General features: G+C 39.9%; 1 protein-coding gene across 5 annotated transcripts in view; it reads right to left on the reverse strand.

Annotated features, from left to right (window-relative positions):
* Positions 1–20,575, reverse strand: part of Kcnip4 (potassium voltage-gated channel interacting protein 4) — a 1,070,438-nt gene that overhangs the window by 204,185 nt on the left and 845,678 nt on the right. Inside the window, exon 1 of one of the 5 annotated variants that reach the window (XM_041643757.1) lies at positions 742–1,313. The exons of the other annotated variants lie outside the window; for them this stretch is intronic. Within the exon in view, the coding sequence (XP_041499691.1) occupies positions 742–853 (112 nt within the window). The 5' untranslated portion in view covers positions 854–1,313. Of the gene's footprint in view, positions 1–741; positions 1,314–20,575 lie in introns of those variants that run through there. 5 annotated transcript variants of the gene reach the window in all.

A 20,575-nucleotide genomic window follows, 5' to 3' on the forward strand; every position in this document is an offset into this window, starting at 1 on the left:
GATATGTATTGTAGATATATACATATATATATATATATTCAAATAGTTAAAAGCTAAGTTAATCAACTTTTTTCTTTAAATAGTCATTATTTCAATAATAAAATCAATTTTGGGGTAGTAAATGTGAGATTTTTATTAGAGAAATAAAAGATCAGAGGCAACCGTGATAGGTGCTATCCTTGTGTGCACAGGTTCCCTGGTCAGGAGGCACATGATTAAAGTGGCTCATTGGAGATTATAAATGAAACTCTTGCAAATTAAGCATTCAAAGCACAAATTTGCTGAGCACCCATTAACAGTGTTTTACACCATTTCGTATGATAATCAGCAGCCCAGTGCAACCCCAGCAACTCCTAACTGATGACACACACACAGAATTTCCCTCACCCCTCAAGATTTTTCCAGAGGTAGGGATCACCAATGATTGCAAGGTGTGGTAGCCAAAATGAACTTGACAACCAAGAGCAAGTATTCAGGAAGACATATTTAACCCACAAACCACCCTAAACCCAAGTAATTGGTTTCAAATAGAAAGCGAAGGCTACAAAACCCTTCCCTCCCAGTTTCAACTGTCCAGGTAAACAAAAACGAACTGCTTAGGTGCTAGGCTGCTGTCTATGTCAAGCATGCATATTCTAAAACTTTTGCTTTGAGCATTAAGCCTTTGCAACTTCTGCAACATCTGTATCCAGTTCAGAACCAGACCTGACCAAGCGCACAGACTGGGAGCAACCACTTTACCTTCTGAAAAATCAATCAGTCCCAGCAAATGAAGCAGCTTCAGAGATGCACATATAATCACAACAATACCCACTGTTTGCAGTCCTTCCGACTCCCACTCTAGAGTCAGCATCCTCTAAGCTCTCAGAGCATCCCAGCCTCCGGACCCCTTTGGAGTGGAGGGAGTTAATTAGAGAATCCGAGCAATGCTGGCTTGGAACAAAGACTTGAAAGGGGGGAAAGTGAGCAGCGGCTTCTCACAGACGCACAGTGCCAAGCAGGCGGCCCCCCGGGGTGAGGACAGACCTGGGCTAAAGTCCAGCCTCTCATGCTGATGCTTGCATTTGCTTGTAGGGACTCAGATCAACCACAGCGCGTCCAGGCTCCGGACCCTACGCTGCAGCAGGCAGGTGGGTGTTCTGAGTTCAGTGCTGAGGGAGAAACATCTGTTGAAGAACCTAGACTTTGCAGGGTCCGTGGAGAAGGGATACTCCCAACGAACTTGCTCCTGAGAGCTAGTGCTCCAAGCACTGATGATGCCAGGCTGGGCAAAGCTGTGTGAGCTAGTTTGCTGCTTGAGAAGCACAAATATCCCTTTTCTGCTACAACCGCTGCTGCTTTTTTTGATTGCCAGAGCTTCCTCTGGGAGAAAGCTCAGCCTGCTCTCTGGGTGGAGGGGGTGGAGGGGCAGTTCTAGTGAGTGGTTGGTGCCAAAGTACCTGTGACTGCTTTCTTTCGTTCGTGTGTGTGTGTGTGTGTGTGTGTGTGTGTGTGTGTGTAAAAGTATAATACAGAAACAATCCAATGAGTATATAGGTAGTCAAGATCAACCAAGCTATGCTCTACCCTGCCTCTCTCCAGCTGTTCTAGTCCCTAAGCACACCATGGCAATAATCACTGAGTCCTCAGGTTTGCACAAAGGCAGGGATGGAGGGCAGGGCAGAGCAGACGACTTACCTGTCAAATTCAGTAACTAATTCCTGGAGGGTAGGCACCATTCTAAAGTCTAGTTTCAGTCTCTGCTAGGCAAAGTTTCACAAACTTCTTGATGATTAAAAAAAAAAAAAAAGTGCTTAGAGCTGGATTCAGAATACATCAGAGTGTGCTTTGACTCCAGTGGTTCTGATCAACAGGAAATCTTGGCCTTAACCCAAGGATCTTATCACTATCCTGTTGCTAAGCCAAGAAGCAACTTCAAAGGAATATTCCTGACTCTTGGTCCATACCTGAACCTCAGTGAATTAATGACTCAGTTGCTTTTCTCGACTCTGCCTAATTCCATACCAGTAATGTTGGTAGCATTGCAAGGAGAATCAAGACAGACACTGTGGACCCTTATAACTCATTGAGATCCATAAAGGCTTCCTAGCCACATCTCAAACCCCTAAGGAACTTACTTTGTGCTCCTATGTTTTGTGAGCTCCCACAAGAAACACAAGTTGTTTGAGAACATCTTAACATTCCCACATTTTGTACCATGATATTTGAATTAAAATTCTCATTTTAAAAGGGATTATAGAAAATAAATCTGCCTCTAATAACAGTTAATGATTACTAAGCACTTACTATGGCCACAATTGTATTGCGCCATGATTCAGCAATTTGTCTGCAATCTCATTAATAACACTTGGAAAAGTTGGGATTTTAACATAGATCTCATAGGTGTTAGGTCTTCCACCTGTGCCCTTTTTCACTCCATTCACTCTGAATCATGGTGAACAGTACTTTATGGGCTCTTGTAAGGGGAGATGAGGTAGAAATATTGGCAAAAGTTTTTAGAGAAGTGAAAAGTTACTTGAAGGGCACATGGACACATCAGTGGACCAGCAAGAGAAAGAGTAGACTTTCACTTTGATGATACTGACCGAGTGTGATCCTTTAATCTCTCAAACGTGATGATTATTGAAACATAAAATTGACTATTTTCTTATCTTAAGCTGCAGCTTCAGGTTGAGATTTTACCAACAAAAATACCTGATCAGTGTTATTTCTTTGTCACTTCTTCAAGTATTTTCCTGCCTTCATTTGCACTAAACCAGTCGAGCTGTGCAGCAATGCATTGTCATACTCTTTACACCATATACATGCATAGCTAAATAGAGCATAGTTGAAAAAATGTTTTAAAAGTCATATTAGCTGTCAATCTTGCCTATTCTATTTCTTCAGAAATATAAACATGATTTTGCTTATATATGACCTCATTAAGTTAAAAACAATAATTTATAGTGTAGAGAATGGCCATGTTAGCATATGCCACTTTGTTAAAATGATTGTTTTGAACTGAAAATAGCTAGGATATAGAAGATATAGGTGACTTTCACTTTCTTCTTTGGTAGGTACTCTCTCTCCTACTGTGGAGTGCTGAGCTGAGTTTATACAGCTTTTAATTTCCATCATGTATTTTACTTTTCATGATTTATCACCCCTAACAGAACAAACCCACTTCTTTCTGACATTTCTTCATGATCACTCTTTGTAGAAATGACATACAATCTGCAAGGTCTAACTCAAAATTCTCTGTGAATTGCAGTGTGGTGACGCATATACCTTTAATCCTAGCACTTGAAGTTTTGAGGCAGAGGTAGGCAGATCTCTAAATTCAAGGCTGCCTGGTCTACAAAGAAAGTTCCAGGACACCAAGGGTTGCATATAAAACCTTGTGTTGAAAAAGACTAAAACCCAAATAAACAAAGATTATGTCCAAATGTCAGAGTATCCCATATCTATACACACTCCATGTGCTAATGAACTCTGTAGTTTTACCCTGTTAATTTGTCTTGTTGCTCTAATTTGCAGGTCCAGCTAATAAACATAAGGGAGATGGCGAAAAAAGTCTTTATCTACACGCACACATACACATGTGCCCTTTGAAATTAATTATTACTAAAAATACAGATGCTGGAGTTGGCAGGTGACTAAGAGGTTAAGAGCACTTGCTGCTTCTGCTGGTGACCTGGATTCAGTTCCCACAAACCACATGACATTTCACAACCCTGTACCTCCAGTTTCAGGGGATCCTACACGCTCCTCTGGCCTTTTTTGGCACCAGTTATACATCTCTTACATATACATACATGAAGGAAACTATCATACCCATAAAATAAATATATCATATAAAATGAAGATACACACAAAGAAGGCAAAATCTACTTCTTGGAGACCCAAGGGCTCAGGTGGGCTCATCTAAATCCTGTCTGCTTTAGTACAGGTAAAACTAAAATGACACATTAAGAAATTAAACAGATATGAGATAGGGAAAAGCCATCAGTGTGTCTGGCATTTTCGGTGAGGTTCCTTTTAAGCAAAGGCCTAGCACAGGTTTTTATAAATGAGCTTGAGAGTATAAAGTCTTCCCTTCAGGACAAAGTGTATCCAAACACTGTTGATTAACAGGGCAGTTGTTAGAAGAGACCTCTTAACATCAGAATCCGATAGAGGAAGTAACAGGGCGATGTCAACATGTGACCTTTTGGATCTCTTCTAATTGGAAGATTTTTTTTTTCACCACAATAATGGAAATTGTTCATCCTCAGATGTCCTCTATTCTACCAAAGTTACTCCTCTGCTCTGAGATACTGAATGCCCCTCTATCTTAAAATTCCTAGTTTACACTGAGAAACTCCTTATTTGGTTTCCATGGGAATTATCTGGCCAAACAGGACTCATGCTCTTTCACTTAGCTCGGGGATTAGTCTGAAAGGTTGGTAAATGTGTCTTCAATGGATTTTTTTTTTAAAAAAATAGTCATATGGATGTCCATTAGACAATTAAGCAACATAACCTTCTGATCCGAGTGCTCTCTTGAATCCATAAGGCTGAGTACATTTTAAGAAAGTGAGTCTAGGGGAACCTCCCTTGCATCATAAGACACTTGTAATAATTACACAATGTATTATTATAATAGTTCCCAGGTATCTTATGACTAAAGCATGTGCATTATGTAATAATCATAAAAGTAAATTACCTGGTTATTAAGACATGCAATAAATAACCTTTCATTATTAGATAAATTTTTGGTAATATGCAACTTTCCCCCTTCTCTCGTTTCCTCTTATTGTATTTTTGTTCCTCCTTTCCTCCTCTTCCCCTCCCTTGGTTCCCTGCTCCTTCCTCCCCTTCCTGTCTTGATGGAGGAAGGTCATTGGCTAATAAAGGCACTGCCCTGGCCCATTTTATTGGTTAGAGGATAGGTGGGAGGAGTAAACAGAACAAAATGCTGGGAGGAAGAGGAAGTGAGCTCAGAGTCTCGACAGCTTTCCTCTCAGGAGCAGACGCCTGAGAGAGACGCCATGCCCCGCTCCCGGCATGAAGCTCCAACCCAGGATGGACTAGGCTAGAATCTTCCAGGTAAGACCGGTTCTCACAGATTATTAGAGATGGGTTGATCGGGATGTGAGAATTAGCCAGTAAGGGCTAGGGCTAAAGGGCCAAGCAGTGATTAAATGAATACAGTTTGTGTGTTGTTATTTCGGGGCATAAGCTAGCCGAGCAGGCGGCCGGGGTGCTGGGAACGCAGCCCCGCCACCCCCATTACTACACTGTCTCCATTTTGACTTAAACTGCACGGGTTCTGGGTTTGTTATTCTTTTCCAGCGTGCAATTTCTTGTCTGTTTTCACATCCCTTGACATGTGCCCTCTTTGTAAAAACTACTAAATGTCACCTTGCTGGTTTCACTTTGGACAGAGATTCTCCATGATAATAATGATTACCATTTGGTTTTCTATATTATAACTAATATAAGAGAAACTCTGGGCCCCTCCCTACTAATTGGCATACAGTGTATTCTGTGCATTATACAGAGTCTCTATGAACTACTGTACTGTCCCACAGAGAAAAATAATAATATGAACACTTATATTTGAAGATATTAAGATACAAAAAGCGTAAGTAATTATTCCAAAACTCAGTGCCAGATATGGAAAAACAGGGGCCTGGCCTCAGGATTTCTCACACAAATGCAAAATTTATGTTATATGTTAACATCATCTTTCTTAATTTCTTTTAAAAATTAGTCATGATCCCATTGCACAATGACAAACAAGTTTTTTTTGTTTGTTTGTTTGTTTTTGTTTTTGTTTTTTCGAGACAGGGTTTCTCTGTGGCTTTGGAGCCTGTCCTGGAACTAGCTCTGTAGACCAGGCTGGTCTCGAACTCACAGAGATCCGCCTGCCTCTGCCTCCCGAGTGCTGGGATTAAAGGTGTGCGCCACCACCGCCTGGCTTGACAAACAAGTTTTAACATGTCATTGATCTTCAAAATATAAGTTGTCCCTAATGTCATTCTGAAGTGTAAATGTTTACTCTGTCCTTTAGCAAAATTAAATGAAATATAAGGAAGAAACAATTTCAGGAAGAGGCTCCAAATAGAAGGAGGAGGGAAGGCACCTGATGTGAGAGGCAAACCAGAAAGGGGGAAGGGAGACCTGTAAGAGAAAAAAGAGCCAATCCTATGGCTGACCCTTCAGTCACTGAAGTACTTGAAAGCCAATGGGGTTTGCCTTGGGGTTAAGCAATCCACAGGTCACCCAGCTGTGATCTAAAGCAGGAGTAAACAAGGACTACAGAAAAGGCCACTGGCAGAAAAATATTTCTCTTGTATCAGTTTCACGTTCTTGTTCCACGCATTGCTAGAGTCCTTGTAGCAACCGACAGGGAGACCCTCTTCAGTGGGGCTTTCTCAGCAGCTGCTTCACCTGGCCTTTGGAAAGGAGCACAGGCATTTAAAACCAGAGAGGAGGGCATCTCCATGGACACTGGGCTAGCCCATGCTGGACACTGTGCAAGCCATGCTGGGTTTAGTCCTAGCTCCTAGGTCTGATGTAAGTGGAGGCACATTCCCACTCACAGAGACCTGGCTGCCAGGATTCATCTCACCCATCCCATCAGCTTTATTTTCTTAGCTCTTGTGTACACGGTGCTTAGAGCCTGCAGAGTGTTCTTCACACTGCATTACCTCATTCCTTGCGCCGGAGCAGGGCTTTGGGAAATGGAACCCAGCAAGTTTAGCCTTAAATTGAGTTCTAAATCTGCAGAGATAATGAGCAATATTCTTGGTCATACTTCATTTTATAGATTTGTAAGGACTTCGCAGAGTATTTTGCAACATCCCCAAAGTTCTTTTCTCAAAATGCTTCCGAATCCTCTTGCTTTCCATGTCTTCTTCCCCAGTTTTCGTCTCTTGCTACCTTTCCTCTGACTTTTCTGTTGGCAGTGAGCACACAGACATGTGTACAGAAAGACTTGGTTGTCACGGAGATCATTTTCCTGTGCTGTTGTGTCAGAATGGATGAAACCCATCAGTCATGTCTTCTCTCTCAGAGCAGAGAGATACCCACCTCCTCCATTCATTTTGAACTGAGCACCGAGAGAGTGGATGCTTAGGGAAGGTCTACTAGGATACAAGAAGTGGGCCATGGTCATGGTTGGCATTGATTCTCTTAGTGTACAGAAGAATGAAATTCTAGAGAGAATACCAGAGAAATTGTCCCTCAAATAAGGCATGTGAGGTGGTCCCGAAGGATAGACTAATATTACTTGTTTCCATATTACTGCTTTTCAATGTTGACTGTTGCAACTCAGAAACATCAATGGATGAATAACTTCTCGGTTCCATTATGAAGAAGCAATCGGTGATGCTGGATCTACCTATGAATGCATACTTTTGAGGAAATGGACCAAGTCTTAACTTTAAAATATAATTACATATTTTTATTTTACATGTGTTGAGTATTTTACTGCTGTGGGATAATAAAATGCAGATTGACCAGTAGACAGGCATGAAGTATAGGAGGAACAACCAGATTGCGAATTCTGGTAAGAGAAAAGGCAGAGATGCAAGTCACCAACCAGATGCAGAGGGAGCAAGATGAGTGTGTCTCACTCAGAAAAGGTACCAAGCCACATAGCTAAACATAGATAAGTATTATGGGTTACTTTAAATTGTAAGAAATACCTAATAATTAGCCTGAGCTAATAATTCAAAGAGTTTATGATTCACATAAGCCTCTGTGTGTTTCTTTGGGATTGAACGGCTGTGGGTCGGGGACAGAAACCTCTGTCTCCATTGTGCCTTCATATATGTCTGTGCATCATATGCATTCAGTGCCTACAGAGACCAGCAGAGAATGTTGGATACTCTGAAATTAGTGTTACAGATGTTTATTAGTTGCCATGTGTGTGCTGGGAATTGAACCTGTGTTTTCCGGAAGATCAACCAGTATTCATATCTCACTGTTCATCCACGACATACAAAGTCTTAATTTTGAAATAGACAAGCAAAGAAAGAAATATGCCCAGCCCTCAGCTTCAAAGGCAGAGGCTGGGGAGGTGGAAAGGTTCTCTTTTTGAAATATCTTTATGACATGTGTCCTCAAACTTGGCATCACAGCTGATCTTTCTCAGGTTGCTTATTTTCTGTGAGTGTAATGTTGACTGTAATGCTACAAACAGATAGTGCTATATCCATTTCTTATTGCTGTTATGACAAATTGTAAATTTTGTTACTTAAAACAAGACAGGTTCATTATCTTAAATTCTCAAACCAGACTCTCAGCTGGCTAAAATTTCTGTGAAGTTGGCCTCTATTCCTTGAGCAAAATTAAAGCAAGCATCTGCTCTCTTTTTCTCTCTTGTTTTCGGAGGCTGCTGCCTGTCTTGGATTTTGGTGACCTTCCTGATCAATGCCTGTGATCGTACTGAGTCTTTTCTACCTTACATCATCACTTAGGCACAAACTTTTCTGCATTCCTAGTCACTATATTCCTTTATTACATGAGGTCTACAGAATAATAAAGAATATAGTACTTCCTTTAGATCACCTGATTGACAATTTTAATTTCACCTGCAAACCTAAGAGCCCTTTACCGTATGACCTAAAACATCTCCTAGTTTTGGAAACTCAGATATTATGAGGGACTATTATTCTGATGACCATACAAAGAGTGGCAAACCCCAAATTATTTTGACAAGAAGTATTTCATTAAGAAAGAAGATATTCTGAAGTACAGTCCACATATATTGACTCAACTACATTAGAATAGGAAAGCTTATTGGGATAATGGTACTTGAAAGTGTGTGTGTGTGTGTGCATGTGTGTGTGCATGCAAGTGTGTAGTAAATAGAAAAATAATTGTCTCCCAGAAGGAAAAGCAGCTTTAATTAGCCATCTTATCTCTGAACTTTCGATATGTACATTTTAAGTTATTAGGAAAGGTACACTAAACCATTTAGAAAGTATACGAAGCATTTTATGGGCAGAAGAACAGCCTACTCTCATGCTAGTGATCCGACACAGCTGGAGAAAAGTCCAGAAGTAAACTGGGCTTCAGGAATATCCCCTGAGCTATGCATATGCACGGTAATGATAAGATTCCTCTTTATACTTTCTCCGAGAGGATCACAGGTGATAGTGGAGGCACAGATATTTCTTAACTGGAGAAAGAGCCCACTCACATAAGACCCCAGTTAACTGTCTCAGACATCCTAGAGTAAATAAAACTAGAAAGGAACTAAGCTCTTCAGCTACAGGGGTTTTAAGTTCAAGCTAAAATCTGCAGTGCAGAGAGTAGTACAGATGTTCAGACACTACGATTATTTGTTTTGCAGATATCAGGACCTGTGCTTGAAACCCAGCAACTACATAAAGGTTTCCAGGAACATGAGTAAAAATTTGTAACCTGTTGACCAGTTAACATAGCTTAAACTGTGAGCTTCTAGTATGGTGAGAGACTTAGAGGACTAGAGTTACAAAGGACAACTTGTGCTTTCCTCTGCTGTCCTAATGGATGCACATCGTGGACATGCATATAACTCTACACACACACAGACACACACACACACAGACACACACACAGACACACACACGGACACACACACATGCGTGCCTGCATGCCACATTCATCTGAGTGTGAGACAGCCCCAAGCCATGACTTCAGACTTTTTCTTGTGGTCTGAGACCCCTCCTTAAAGACAGGATGCTTTGTCCTCAGAAGAGCACCTTTAAATGTGTTATTTCTGGTACAGTTCAGTTAAAAAAAATCAGGTTATTAGGTTTAACTTTGTCGATGTCTACAGGTATCAATGCTGTTAGTGTAGCTTCACCTGTATTTGTACTTTTACAGGCTTTGTCTCATTGTCTCATCTATAGCAGTCTATTTAAAGATGAGAACATTGCAGCTATGAAGGTTTGTTTTATTCAGGTCAACAACAGCAGAAAAACTGGGTTTAACAAGCAGGAGTCCTGGCTCCCTCTCCGTGTATCATTTTTTTCTTCTCCTCTGGTGTGTATATAGATTTTTTTCTTCTCCTCTGGTGTGTATAAGGATCTTTTTCTCTTGTTGGTTGCTGTGTTGCCTTATGCTAGTGATTCATGACATGGAACTGAAGAAGCGCGTGACTCACAGCTTTATCGGGCCAACCGATGAATCGGTGCTGTTAAAGCATTCAGGCAGGGCAGAGGGCAGGTTAAGTCCTCTACTTGTCAGAACAACCAGACCTTTTTCCAGTACCCAGATTGGAACTCTTTCTTTTGTGTCCATTTTTACAAATGAGGTAGCTGAGAATGGTTAAGATACAGATTACAAAGTGGGAAGTGGTAGAAGAAGCTGGGAACCTGCTTTTAAAAGAAGATCCTATTCTCAGAGCCCAGAGTCGCAGTGGGTCATAACCCTCAAACCTCTCTTGGGCCTTCTACCCTTAGCCTTCTATCAAGGCAGAGCCTACCAAATACAGCTGCGTTGTTGGTCACTCTCTGAGGAGCGCTCTTCAGGCTCCAGGTCGCGGGGCTGAGGAATAACCCACTTCTCTAAGGCCTCTTCCTTCACTGATTTTCTGTTTCACTTCCTTTCTGTCTTCACTCATTCCTCAGCACAATCCATACTTATTTTCTTCCATGTGTAAGACATGCAAGAGCTGTGAGAAATAAAACAACAGCATAAAGCTTAGATGCTAGGAGCAGATGGAAAGAGAGATAGAGATTCCTGAGTCCAAGGTTAGAGTGCACCAGACAGTCTGTTTAGAGTGCATTGGAATTTTAGAGGTAGTGCATGAGCAGGAAAGGAGGAAGATAGACATCTGTCAGAGAGTCTATGGAGTCTGCATTGGTCCAAGCATGATAGTTCAGCACGTCCTCTCAATGACTTCATCATAATTTTCACTATACAGCAGAACACCCAAACCATCCTAGTATTATGCATTCAACACACCCTGGTGACTCCTCCTCAGATACCTAACCTGTACCTGATCACTTCTTACTAATATGCTAACATGATCCATGCTGTCTTCCAGAGCTACATGTGGCAAGCTGCCACATAGTAAACACCTGATTGCCTACAGTCACATTCACACCTGTACAGAATTTTCTCAGTAGTCAAGGTGAAACGAATGTTCTTTATATAAATTCCCTCCTGATAGCCCTCCGGTAGCTCTTAATTGCATATGGATTCCTTATCACACCCACCATATTCTGGTCTTAGTAAAATTTTAGGCCAGTTTTAGCACCCATGATTTTTGTTATTTCTCTGTCTTTGTCTGTCTGTCTGTCTGTCTGTCTGTCTGTCTCTCTCTCTCTCTCTCTATATATATATATATATATATATGTATACATGTATATATACATATGTATTATGTATACATATATATATATTCTTTAGGTTTGGAGTCAATCAAAATGATTGCTCTTTTGATCTTTGTAATTCAGACTCTGTGCAGTGACCCCTCTGTCAAAGTTGTTCCTATCTTACTTTCTTTTTCTTTTTTTTTTCATCACTTGCTTACAGTGCCAACTCCATTAGTATCAATCAGTGTCACTTTTGACCAGTTCCACTCTACCAAATACCAGTGCATCTGTTTACTTAGCATTCATCATCCTTCCTGAGCTCATCCAGTGTTTATATCTTTTTGTTTGTTTAAAAATGAAGCTACCAAAAGATTGTGAAGCTCAGACTGAAGTGAGGGAGCATCAAAGAACATCATAACTAGTCATAACAAAGGATAATTGCTTGTCAGAGTTTTACTGGTACTAATTAGTGAAGTGGTTGACTATATTGAAAATAAGTTGAGATCTCCTGAACCCGAAGAAAGATGGAAGCATCAAGACATAGAAAGAAGCAGAACAGAGAAACTTAGTAGTGAAGTGGCAGCCCCCCATCTTTTTCAGCTAGCTTTACAATGCTTATTTCTGTTGTTCATGTATTCACCTCCAACTTTCAAGCATCAAACAAGAAGGTCCTGCTTGTTGTATTCAGAGCCAGTCAAATACCCTTGGTTCAATCTCTATAGGTTGGTAAGTCACCTAGTGTCAGCAGCATTTATCACGAGTTATTGTGGACCATGATGCAATTGCGGCTTATAGCAGTTGATAATTCACATGTTAACTCACCAGAGAAAGAATTCCCTAATTGAGTTCCCCATCAGCAAGGCTTTCAGGCCACTGACTCTGAAAACTGTTGCTTTCATCTGTAATTTCACTTATGCAGTAACAGCTATGATATCTCCCCATGACCATGCACTTTCATGTAATGTGTATATGTAATATCATGATTACACCTCAATCTTATGAGCACATATATCTATGGATGTTCAGGAAGATGACTTTTCATTTAGCTATATAATTTTGATACATAGAATATATAGTAGTATATGCTTCATAGCTAGATTTATTTGTCCCACAAAGACACTTACAAGCCTGCCTTGTTCCTTTGGCTAAGACTACTGCACACAATTAGCTCATTTTCACTTCAGAACAAGTTCAAATTAAAGTCTTTTTGTAAATAAATCACAAGTTTAAAACTTTATACCTATGCACAAGGTCAGAGTCACAGATGTCCAACCAAGGTTACTACATAAAGCAGCCTAAGGAAAGCCTGCCAATTTTACACTTGCCAGTCTGCCAACAATAAACTTGGGTTTCAAAGTTTGTCACTGGGCACTGTGCCCTACCCCCTGATTTGTCACAGTCTCACTCGTACAACATTGGAAGCTTGTGTTACTATGGCAATGACTCAGGTCCCTATTGCTTACCTTAGGAATGTACTCTTGGGCAATGAGTGGTAACTCTTACATTTTTTAAAATCACTTTATGACTTCTGTAAAGAGAAGAGTTTTTAGGTTAGAGGAGAAGAAGCAGAAGAAAAAACTAGGAGGAATGAATTAGGACAGATGAGTCAGAATTGAAGAAAGACAAAAAAGAGACTGGTTTGGAAAAACACGTAAAGGAGGGAGGGAGGGAGGGAGGGAGAGAGAGAGACAGACAGACAGAGAGAGAGAGAGCACTGGGAACCACTCTGACTATCACCACATCCAGGACCAAGGTAGACAGCCACTCAACCTCCTTTGTGAAAACAGGAACATGTGTATGTGGGGGCAGGGTGAAGTGAATAAACTTTTCTTAGAAGTTCACTTGGGAAACTCTCAGAGAACCCAAGGCAAGACTAGCTAATGCTTTCAAATGTGGATCCATGCCTTGGGAAAGAAGTCAAAGATTAGAAGCTCCAAAGCCACTCATATAATAGTAATAATTTAAGAGACAAGAGTGATTGCAGAATTCATAGAAAAAGATGTACACAGGAAGGAAGCCAAATAAATGTCCTTCTAGGAGCAAAAGGATTGGGTCCAGGCAGAAGTCATGGGGGAGGTCCACAGAAACCTTAGCAAATGTTGTGTCATGAGAATCAAGGTAAAGGAGATAATGACCTATTGTGTCAAATATAGAAACGTCAAATTTGTTGTGACCCTGGGCCCAGTTTGTTGTGGACAAGTTAATGCATGAAGATTCCCTATGAGACCATGAGTGCACTTGACTAAAGAGCAGTAGGGAAGAGAAAACAGAATGGTTAAAGGCATTTTCAAATAAAACACAGGACCTTTAGTAGAAGCTTACAGCCATAATACATAATACAGATATCTTAGTAGGTTAATTGCCTTGTATTACCATTGTTTATATTTACACGTTTAAAGGAAAAGATAAGAGGAAGTTTATCTTAATTGGTCTGTTGTAGCAGTTTTCAAGTTTTAATTAGTAAAAGGCTAGTTTTCTACATCTCATTTCCCCCACCAATATCCTAGCTTCTCTCAGTGTGTTTTCAGTGATAGGGATGAGGTCATGGCCTTAGACACAAATACGGTTAGGAATATTTTACAAACTGTTACCCAATAGTGGATGACTGAATATTTTAACCAGTGTGTTTAGTCACATAATCCATGGGATCAATTATAAACTGTTTATTCTTTTGTTTTCGACTCAAGGCAATTCATCAAGCACTAGTGCTGGATGGTAATATATAATTGAGGTAGCTCTTGTTCTCTTGGCATCAGTGGGCACCTAGGGAATGTGGATCTGGGAAAGCAGTTATGAGATGTTACACTGAGAGGGAAAATTGTTCAGCATAGGAACTCATCAGCCACAACTGAAACTAATCAGATTACCCAGAACAAAGCCTCAATTCAGCTACCAAATGAAGGAAGAGCAAGGATAGCCAAAGATGAAAAAATATGCTATGTGTGGGGAGAAAGTAGGCAAAACAGCTTATAACCATAGAAAAGAGAGCACAATTCGTCTAAGATATGGCAACAGCTCAGTGTCCCATAGAAGTCTGTGGATAGAACAAAGAAGATGAGTTGTCTCAGAAACATATTCTACCTCGAGATACTGAGCTGTTCCCTAGGCAGGAGCAGTTCACAAAGACTCTTTGAAGGCCATCAAGAGCATTGGCTTTTCTTTATTAACATTGAGAGGACTGGGGGACCACTGGAAAGTTGTAAACAGCACATATGCCCTTTAGACAAGTTGGTATGGTTGCTGTGAGGAAAATTTGTTTGGGTTAAGGTATGAGGGGTATTGAACTAAAAGCAAAGAGACTAATGAAATGTAGCTTCCAGGAATCTGTGTAGGCAATGAGTTGGAATGCTATTGACAACACGAGGAGAGAAGGATGAACACAGAGATACAGAAGCTACTGAACCAATAGACTCTACAAGCAATTAACTGTGAGGGATAGAACAGAAAGGACTCTACGGTGATGTTTACCTTCCATGTCAAGTTGGAAGAGGTTATTTGTAAAGTAATTGCTGAACAACCAGATGATAAAGCAATGTGTGCAGTTCTACAGTCACAAGGAATTAGGGAAGCACATCATGCCAATGCATGTGTTAGCAGAACAGCTTCCCCTTGCCAGAGTGCTTAATCCAGCATGCAGCCTTCAAGGAGTGGTGCAAAGTAGAGTTCAGTAAACTACATGGAATGACACAATAATTTGCTGTTGACCATTTAACATCAAAGGCTTTTTTAATAGGAAGACTATTTCTACCTCCTCCAACTTTCTCAGGATGATGACTTCCCCTGGTAGGCAAAAAGCAGCTACTCCAGATGTGTGGTTATAAACCATGAGTAAACATATTTGTTCAATTCCCAATACCTTATGCTGACCCCTCGGACCTAAACTGCCATCCTGTACATGTTGGATGATGCATCCAAACTGTCAGATTATCTCCTTGCTTCCACATAATTTATTCTGTGGAGACAAAAATTGGGACAAATCCTTTTAAATGTAGTCAGATCATGAGATGAATCTGCTGTAAGTTTACCAACAAAAAACATTTTGTTTTGCTTTATTTGGACTTTTTTTTCTTTTTGACTTATTGATATTTGGCTTGATTTTTATTTCCAATTTGTATTTTTATGGAGTATTTTTCTACTTTTTTGTTTTCATTTTTGTTTCTTGGGGTTTGGGGGTTTCTTTTTTGAAAGAGAGTGACAGGTAAAGAGAGAGTACATACGGCTGATTGGATAGGGAGGTGAGGAGGACCTGGGACAAGTGGAAAAAGGGAGAAACATGATCAAAATACATTGTGTGCAAACAATTAATAAAAAAGAAAACAGCAACAACAAAAATAAAGCATCACTTACAATGAATTATGAGTGACAACTCTCTGCATCCATCTCTTATTCCTCTGTACTTCCCTTACTCTGGCCACACAGATTTCTTCACTGTGCCTTGATTATAGTAGACATACTTCTATTTCAGGGCCTTCGTCCTTAAAGATATGTTTACCTTAAACTTGGTAAGTCAGAAGATATTTTAGTCAAAATTACAGTCTTGTATTTCCAGTTCCAGCACAGCTCGTGAAATCTCTTTCCTACTTCTTACCCCTACCACAATGATGCAGACAATGCATTGCCTTTGCTGCTTGTCTTTTTCACACTTGACTCTAAATGCCATTAGGCAGAATTGTTGTCAGCTTCATTCATGGTCCCCAACACTGAGGACAAATCTGACATTAAGTCCTTGCTTTTTCCTCTCCCTTTTTTGTTTTTATGAGATGATGACAATTGGTAAAATATTTACACAAGCTAATAAATATTCACCCTAATAATTACACATCACTCTGCCTCTTATTAGCACAACTAGAGGTAATAAGTACATCACTCTTAAATATTCAATGTTGAAATGTGAATAAAGAAAATAACTCCAAATTTTCTCTAGGGAGAAAACACACAATTGAATTTTGTGAGAAGCTGCTTATGGAGAAACTAAAATATATTCAAAGTAACTTTAGGTTTTTGAATTCTAACAAAACATCATGAATCTGCCCTGCCCAGATGGTGGCTGCTGAAGTACAGAGCACCGGATGTTTCTGAGTGCTGAGAGGTGCCCAGGAGATTGCATGTTGGAGCTGGGTGGAGCCCAATTGTTTTGCCTAATTGAGGTGATGAGAAAGATGCGATTTTTAAGTGTCATCTTTTCAGCTGTTTGCTGCCTCCTTGCCCCTTAGGGGTTGTGGGAGAAAAGGGAATGAAGCAATGATGTAAGAGCCAACGAATGCATAGTCCTTAAGAAATGATGATGAGAATTTATTCAATGCCTTCTTTGTTCAAGATGAGACGGTGCAAAGCACCTATATATGCACCCCATTATCTGTCAGGGTTGCTGTTTGCATTGTGTATTACCTGCACTTAGCAGTAATAAGGAAACTGAGAGGTTTAAAAATGCCTTCTCTTTTTTCCAAAGAACTTATTAGAGTTGGGATCTAATTGAATCTGAAGTCTGGGACAGTGACTCTTCATGTCTTGCTCACCTATTGGTTTTCTCACCTTTCGTTCCTCTGGGCACCAAGTGAAAGACTGTTCTCCTCACAAATAATCTTACCAATGGTAATTTCATCTCCTAGTTTCTTAAAACACTTTCTAGCAGTTTGTGTGGATGGAAGATTTGGGAGCAGGGGCATGGAGCCCTCGCCGCACATTTAACAAGAGGAGTTAGGAATAGAATAAGTTTCCTTCTTCTCAGAGGAGATAAGTAGAGGGCATTGTTGATTTCGTCGACTCATTTTGTGCTTCATCATTGCAGAAGGCATGGGGCTATGTTTTCTCTCTCCTTGGAAGTACAAAGGCAGCACACTTTTCCTCTCCACAAAGTAAATGATGATTCCCACAGCCAATTTCTCATCTTAGACACTACAGCTTTCACACAGTGTTCTCTAAGCTCTAAGTATGACTGCAAACACATCAGCCAAAGCAAACTGCAATTTTTATCAAATAGATCTGAGATTATGGTTTTTCAGGAATTTGTATTCTTTCTCTAAGCATATGCTGTGGAAAGCCGGAAAGGTAAAAGGCGTACGTGTATTGATGCTTCCAGTGCTCTCCAATACAAAATGCAATGGGAATTAGGCAAGACACACAGTTTCCACATTCACACACTTTCCATCTCTACAGGTGACATGTCTAAGAAAGCTGAGAACATATCCTAAGCAGTTAAGAATGCATTTAACTGCAACAGCACAATTCAAATTACAATAGTGACATATGACACATGTTTACAGTGCAAATCCCTGGCCATTCCAGACCCACAGAATCAAACTCTTGAGGATCAGCACAGAAATTTGTGCTTCAGTAATGTTATGGGTGATTGGGGTTTAAGCCAACATTAGAGCAGTTTAGATGAAAGGGACCACACGTAGTTCCAGAGGCATAGGTTCAAATATTTGGAGCATCAGGTGGTAGGGACTTATTTTGGAATGAGGCATTTGATATCTCTGTCTTTTATTTTTGTTGTCTGTAAAATAAATCAGTAAATCAAACTTATATCAACTTATTTTATTCAAGTCAGCCCAACACCATAACATTGGTTCTCTATTACTAACAGTGGTTTAAAAGCCCCCTTTCTGTGGAACACTCAGCAATTATTCTTGTCTATTCTTTGCTTTCCTAATTAGTATAATAACAGCTGAATGTCACCACTGTTCATACACACTGTCCTGAGTTTGACATATATTTGATTTGATGTCCCATAATAGCAATTGTGCTGACTTTTACTACTGAAGAAACATTGCTATATAATTTTGCTAATGTCACAAAGGAAGTTAATGACAGTGATAGGATGTGAGGCTGGAATGGATTATAAAGTCCATGCCATTCCCATTCTTTCTTCTGTCTATTTCCAGAGCTGGTAGCTTTTGTCAAGAAAAAGAAAACAGAAAATAATTATGCGGTCCACAAGGTGGGGCTAGGAAGTTCTCGTTTCTAAGGGCCCCGTTTGCTTTAAGTATATAAAGCAATTACTTTGAATACATTTAACACATGTATTGATTTCATATAAAAGCCACTTTGCCTGGGCATGATCAATAAACAAAAAGGCTTGTAGTTGTACTACACTGCTGGTTTATTGACAACTCTGAAACGTGTTGTTCCTGGAGAAAGGACACAGAAGATAGAAACAGGAGAGAATTGGGAGAATATTTACTTTAAGAGCCTACTATAGGTAAACAGGAGCTTAAAACTACAATAGTAGAGTGATTTTTCTTGGGACATATGGTTTTTCCAAAATTGATTTTAGAAATGTGAGCCCAAGGTATGTTATTTCCCATCTAAGTTTGTTTTGTTGTTGTTGCTGTCTTACTAAATAAAATACAGCAGCTTCTTTTCACAAGCAGATATAGCTAGGACCATAAACATGCATCCTCTAGGGACATTTGGTATTGCAGAGTCTTAAATGATTAGCAAGAATTATTCCATTTAATGAAGTTAGGGCTAGAATTCTGGGTAGAGATGATGACTAATGAAAGATATGGGACTTTAGAGCTACATGGTATGTATGTTTGGGGGAATAGTTAGAAGCTCTATAGCATTGGAAATGAACAAGTTCAAAATGGTGAACAGTTACAAATGAGGCTGCTGAGATACCTTGAGGCCAATCATATCAACCAGATATGTCACTCAATGACATTTGAAACACACCAAAAGTTATTAAAGAATTCATGAAGGACAGTGACATGATCAGATTTGTGTCTTCATTCCTCCTGGCTACTGGGTGAACTTAAAAACTGGGGGAAATAAGAGAGGTATATCATTACCAGACTAAGGACATGAAATAATTTAGAATTGTAACATTCTGGGCAGCAGAAGGAAAAGCCTGTGCAGTCAACTGAACTAGCAATGGAGTAACGAGGGGAAGTTTAAGAGATAATTTAGCAGTATAAAATAACTGTGACTTGTCGCTTGATTAAATAATAAAGATTATAAAGATGAATCCAAAGTTTGTTGCTTGGTTAATTGATGGATGAGATAGGAAAGAAAAAGAATGAATTTGGCTATATAGAATTAGGGAACCTAGCATAACGTTTACTTTATCATAACTGTTGGGATGTCTAAATAGTCTACAATGTCACTGTGTTCAAGCCACAAGAGTGTGCAGGATGGCTCAAGACAGGAGTGTAGCTGACCAAGAGTAGTGTACTGAAGAGTTACCAAATGGATAACCATTAGTAAAAATGAGACAGAACTGAGAAGTTCTTGCCTGTGGCAAGAAATTAAAAAAGAAGAGAAAACTCCTCATATTTACTGAAAACTGGTTGGAAAACAAACTCCAAATCAAAAGTCAACTTCAGGCTTCCAAAATTGATGGAAGAAGGTCATTGGCTAATAAAAAAACTGCCTTGGCCCATTTGATAGGCCAGCCTTTAGGTGGGTGGAGTAAACAGAACAATGCTGGGAGGAAGAGGAAGTGAGCTCATATGCCTTAGCTCTGCTCTCTGGGGCAGACGCAATGAAGCTCCGACCCAGGTTGGACATACGCAATGAAGCTCCGACCCAGGTTGGACGTAGGCTAGAATCTTCCTGGTAAGCGCAGCTTGGTGCTACACACATTAATAGAAATGGGCCAGGCAGTGTTTAAATGAATACAGTTTGTGTATTTTTATTTTGGGGCATAAGCTAGCCAGGTGGCCAGGAGCCGGTGGCACGAACGCAGCCCACAGCTCCTTCAACACAAAATAAGTGTTGTTGATCCAAAAGAACAATGAGATGAATGTTCAGTTGCATGAGATACTAGATGTCAAATTTAAAATGGGCATTTTTTTTGTATTAGTACCAAAGAGTTCCACAGTACCCCAGAATGGAATATGCCAAAGGTTTATTTGTTTGGGGATAAACTCAGAATAAGGGTAGTGCCCTTACTGCTGTTTTCTGCATGTGCTAGGAACATGCAGAATCCAACAGAAATGAGCCACCTACACTTTTTGACTGTACTTATAGCACATGGGACCACACCCAAAGTGGGCTGGTATCTTAAAACCTATTGTCTGAAGGAGTTCCCACAACACCTTTCCCTTTTGTCTAAATAAGAGAGTTCTAAGCTTAATACAAAACTATATACAATAAGAACAAATACGAAGTATTGTCCAGAGAAGAGGCAAAACATACATAAACATTATAATTACAATCAGCATGAGCAACATCAAACAAGAAACATATGCTAAATGTATTGATAGTTACCCTATCCTAAGGAGTCTAAATCTTATATTTAAAATGTGTTTGCTGAGTCATGAAAGAAAGTAATTATGACTATGTCGTTGTTAACC

Source organism: Microtus oregoni, unplaced genomic scaffold, assembly GCF_018167655.1.
Source record: "Microtus oregoni isolate MIOR12 unplaced genomic scaffold, Mior012 000090F_ref0000504, whole genome shotgun sequence".
In the NCBI taxonomy this organism is placed as follows: domain Eukaryota; kingdom Metazoa; phylum Chordata; class Mammalia; order Rodentia; family Cricetidae; genus Microtus; species Microtus oregoni.